The sequence below is a fragment of the Penaeus chinensis genome, chromosome 35 (genome assembly GCF_019202785.1).
Source record: "Penaeus chinensis breed Huanghai No. 1 chromosome 35, ASM1920278v2, whole genome shotgun sequence".
NCBI classification, from domain to species: domain Eukaryota; kingdom Metazoa; phylum Arthropoda; class Malacostraca; order Decapoda; family Penaeidae; genus Penaeus; species Penaeus chinensis.
The window spans coordinates 20566938-20572320 of NC_061853.1; the positions used below are offsets into that span (position 1 = coordinate 20566938).

Below are 5383 nucleotides of genomic sequence, written 5' to 3' on the forward strand. Positions count from 1 at the left end.
ATGGCAACAACCACGCCTATAACTAAAGCAGAAGCTCTGGCAACAAGCACACCTATAACTACAACAAAAGCTATGGCAACAAGCACCCCTATAACATCAACAGAAGCTATGGCAAAGAGCACCCCTATATCCATGACCACGGCAACAGTAACACCCATGACCACGGCAACAGGAACACCCATGACCACGGCAACAGGAACACCCACGGACGCGGCAACAGGAACTCCCATGGCCACGGCAACTGGAGCACCCATGGCCATGGCAACAGGAACACCCATGGCCACGGCAACAGGCCCATCTCCAGCCTCAGGTGCCTCGACATCAGGAACCTCGGTCACAGGGAAGGAACGTAAGTTCGCATGCGTGTGTACTGGTTTCTTATCTCTGCGGGATTGTAATTTGATAACCTAGATCATTCTCCGCTCTGTTGTATATTCTTAACTAAAACAGAAATGTTAATTGTTTTTATAAATATTGTCATCAGAACTTGTACACACTTGCACACACACACACACATCACACACATGTGTGTGTGTGTGTGTTAAATGGCCACCATATCACGCGTAGGAGAGTAAATGTCATTGTATCCAGTAATACTTTTTAATGCTTTGAGATCAATACTTTTTACTAAAATAGTTAACTACCTACAAGATTATCATATATAACTAATATATATATATATATATATATATATATATATATATATATATATATATATATATATATATATATATGTACACACACACACTCACTCACACTCAAGGCCATGCGAGACAAAAGAAAGCGCGACCGTTCAGCTGTCGTGGTCGATAAGCATGTTTTACTCACTGAAAAAGCTTATTTCCCATTTCTTTTAAATCTATCGCTTTTTTTTCAATTGAAAATATGATGGCAAACTCAGTGGAGAGGGACGAATAAAAATAAACAACCACCCCTTTAACTACAACAGAAACTATGGCAACAAGCACCCCTATAACTACAACAGAAGCTATGGCAACAAGCACCCCTATAACTACAACAGAAACTTTGGCAACAAGCACCCCTATATCTACAACAGAAGCTATAGCAACAAACACCCCTATAACAACAACAGAAGCTATGGCAACAACCACCACTTTAACTACAACAGAAGCTATGGCAACAAGCACCCCTATAACTACAACAGAAGCTATGGCAACAAGCGCCCCTATAACATCAATGGAAGCTATGTCAACAAGCACCCCTGTAACATCAACAGAAGTTATGGCAACAAGCACCCCTATAACTACAACCGAAGCAATGGCAACAAGCACCTCTAAAACTACAACAGAAGCTATGACAACGAGCACCCCTATAACTACTACAGAAGCTATGGCAACAAGCACCCCTATAACTACAACAGAGGCTCTGGCAACAAGCACCCCTATAACTACAACAGAAGCTATGGCAACAAGCATCCCTATAACTACAACAGCAGCTGTGGAAACAAGTACCCCTATAACTACAAAAGAAGCTAGGGTAACGAGCACCCCTATATCTACAACAAAAGCAATGGCAACAAGCACCCCTATAACATCAACAGAAGCTATGGCAACAAGCACCCCTATAACTTCAACAGGAGATATGGCAACAAGCACCCCTATAACTACAACAGAAGCTATGGCAACAAGCACCCCTATAACTACAACAAAAGCTATGGCAACAAGCACCCCTATAACTACAACAGAAGCCATGGCAACAAGCACCCCTATAACATCAACCGAAGATATGGCAACAAGCACCCCAATAACTACAACCGAAGCGATGGCATCAAGCACCCCTATAACTATAACAGAAGTTATGACAACAAGCACCACAATAACTACAACAGAAGCTATGGCAACAAACACTCCTATAACTACAACAGAGGCTATGGCAACAAGCACCCCTATAACTACAACAGAAGCTATGGCAACAAGCACCCCAATAACTACAACAGCAGCTGGGGCAACAAGCACCCCTATAACTACAACAGAAGCTATGGCAACAAGCACCCCTATATCTACAACAAAAGCTATGGCAACAAGCACCCCTATAACATCAACAGAATCTTTGGCAACAAGCACCCCTATAACATTAACAGGAGTTATGGCAACAAGCACCTCTCTAACTACAACAAAAGCTATGGCAACAAGCACCACTATAACTACAACAGAAGCCATGGCAAGAAGCACCCCTATAACATCAACCGAAGATATGGCAACAAACACCCCTATAACTACAACCGAAGCGATGGCAACAAGCACCCTTATAACTATAATAGAAGCTATGGCAACAAACACCCCTATAACTACAACAGAAGCTATGACACCAAGCACCCCTATAACTACAGCAGAAGTTATGGCAACAAGCACCCCTATAACTACAACAAATGCTATGGCAACAGGCACCCCTATAACTACAACAGAAGCTATGGCAACAAGCACCCCTATAACATCAACAAAAGCTATGGCAACAACCACGCCTATAACAACAACAGAAGCTATGGCAACAAGAAAACCTATAACTACAACAAAAGCTATGGCAAAAAGCACCCCTATAACGACAACCGAAGCAATGGCAACCAGCACCCCTATAACTACAACAGAAACTATAACAACAAGCACCCCTATAACTATAACAGAAGCTATGGCAACAAGCACCACTTTAACTACAAAAGAAGCTATGGCAACAACCAACCTTTTAACTACAACAGTAGCTTTGGCAACAACCACCCCTATAACTACAACAGAAGCTATGGCAACAAGCACCCCTTTAACTACAACAGAAGCTATGGCAACAAGCACCCCTATAACTACAACAGAAGCTATGGCAACAAGCACCCCTATAACTTCAACAGAAGCTTTGGCAACAAGCACCCCTATAACTACAACAGAAGCTATGGCAACAAGCACCCCTATAACTACAACAGAAGCATTGGCAACAAGCACCCCTATATCTACAACAGAAGCTATGGCAACAAACACTCCTATAACGACAACAGAAGCTATGGCAACAACCACCCTTTTAACTACAACAGAAGCTTTGGCAACAAGCACCCCTATAGCTACAACAGAATATATGGCAACAAGCACCACTATTACATCAACAGAAGCTATGGAAACAAGCACCCCTATAACTACAACAGAAGCTATGGCAACGAGCACCCTTATAACTACAACAGATGGTATGGCAACAAGTGCTCCTATAACTACAGCAGAAGCGATGACAACAAGCACCCCTATAACTACAACAGAAGCTATGGCAACAAGCACCCCTATAAATCCAACAGAAGCTATGGCAACAAACAACCCTATAAGGACAGCAGAAGCTAAAACAACATTGGCTGCCACAGCAACCAGCACACCCATGACCACGGCAACAGGAACACCCATGACCACGGCAACAGGAACACCCATGACCACGGCAACAGGAACACCCACGGACGCGGCAACTGGAACTCCCATGGCCACGGCAACTGGAGCACCCATGGCCACGGCAACAGGAACACCCATGGCCACGGTAACAGGCCCATCTCCAGCCTCAGGTGCTTCGACATCAGGAACCTCGGTCACAGGGAAGGAACGTAAGTGCGCATGCGTGTGTACTGGTTTCTTATCTCTGCGGGATTGTAATTTAATAACCTAGATCATTCTCCGCTCTGTTGTATATTCTTAACTAAAACAGAAATGTTAATTGTTTTTATAAATATTGTCATCAGAACTTGTACACACTTGCACACACACACACATCACACACATGTGTGTGTTTGTGTGTGTGTGTAAAATGGCCACCATATCAAGCGTAGGAGAGTAAATGTCATTGTATCCAGGGTGCAATACTTTTTAATGCTTTGAGATCGATACATTTTACTGAAATATTTAACTACCTACAAGATTATCATATATAACTAATATATATATATATATATATATATATATATATATATATATATATATATATGTACACACACACACACTCACTCACACTCACGGCCATGCGAGACAAAAGAACGCGCGACCGTTCAGCTGTGGTGGTCGATAAGCATGTTGTACTCACTGTAAAAGCTTATTTCGCCTTTCTTTTAAACCTTTCGCTTATTTTTTTAATTGAAAATATGATGGCAAACTCAGTGGAGAGGGACGAATAAAAATAAACAACCACCCCTTTAACTACAACAGAAACTATGGCAACAAGCACCCCTATAACTACAACAGAAGCTATGGCAACAAGCACCCCTATAACTACATCAGAAACTTTGGCAACAAGCACCCCTATATCTACAACAGAGGCTATGGCAACAAACACCCCTATAACGACAACAGAAGCTATGGCAACAACCACCACTTTAACTACAACAGAAGCTATGGCAACAAGCACCCCTATAACTACAACAAAAGCTATGCCAACAAGCGCCCCTATAACATCAATGGAAGCTATGGCAACAAGCACCCCTGTAACATCAACAGAAGTTATGGCAACAAGCAAATCTATAACTACAACAGAAGCTATGGCAACAAACACCCATATAACTACAACAGAAGCCATGGCAACAAGCACCCCTATAACATCAACCGAAGCTATGGCGACAAGGACCCCTATACCTACAACCGAAGCTATGGAAACAAGCACCCCTATAACTACAACCGAAGCTATGGAAACAAGCACCCCTATAACATCAACAGAAGCTATGGCAACAAGCACCCCTATAGCTACAACAGAAGCCATTGCAACAAGCACCCCTATAACTACAACAGAAGCGATGGCAACAAGCACCCATATAACTACAACAGAAGCAATGACAACAAGCACCCCTATAACTACAACAGAAGCTATGGTAACAAGCACCCCTATAACTACAACAGAGGCTATGGCAACAAGCACCCCTATAACTACAACAGAAGCTATGGCAACAAGAATCCCTATAACTACAACAGCAGCTGTGGCAACAAGTACCCCTATAACTACAACAGAAGCTATGGCAACAAGAACCCCTATAATTACAACAGAAGCCATGGCAACAAACATCCTTATAACTACAAGAGAAGCTAGGGTAACAAGCACCCATATATCTACAACAGAAGCTATGGCAACAAGCACCCCTATTACATCAACAGAAGCTATGGCAACAAGCACCCTTATAACTTCAACAGGAGCTATGGCAACAAGCACACCTATAACTATAAAAGAAGGTATGGCAACAAGCACCCCTATAACATCAACAGAAGCTATGGCAACAAGCACCCCTATAACTACAACAGAAGCTAGGGCAACAAGCACCCCTATAACTACAACAAAAGCAATATCAACAAGCACCCCTATAACATCAACAGAAGCTATGGCAAGAAGCACCCCTATAACTACAACAGAAGCTATGGCAACAAGC

The 5383-nt window shown here is 42.6% G+C and overlaps 1 protein-coding gene across 1 annotated transcript; it reads left to right on the forward strand.

The window, feature by feature from the left end:
• The first annotated feature begins 1710 nt into the window (after window positions 1-1710).
• On the forward strand, window positions 1711-5049 carry LOC125044094 (merozoite surface antigen 2-like). Its single transcript, XM_047640540.1, has 7 exons — window positions 1711-1857; window positions 2082-2289; window positions 2966-3184; window positions 3431-3583; window positions 4287-4366; window positions 4555-4661; window positions 4935-5049. The coding sequence occupies exons 1-7, from the start codon at window positions 1711-1713 to the stop codon at window positions 5047-5049; spliced, it is 1029 nt and encodes a 342-aa protein (XP_047496496.1).
• Window positions 5050-5383: the final 334 nt, after the last annotated feature.

What these genes read in the sequence shown, in the direction of transcription:
- LOC125044094 (XM_047640540.1), top strand. Translation starts at nt 1,711, where the DNA reads ATGGCAACAAGCACCCCTATAACATCAACCGAAGATATGGCAACAAGC. An exon ending in TAACTACAACAGAAGCTATG is followed by an intron (nt 4,367 to 4,554) that starts GCAACAAGCACC and finishes CATGGCAACAAG; the next exon opens with CACCCCTATAACATCAACCG. An exon ending in AACCGAAGCTATGGAAACAA is followed by an intron (nt 4,662 to 4,934) that starts GCACCCCTATAA and finishes TAACTACAACAG; the next exon opens with CAGCTGTGGCAACAAGTACC.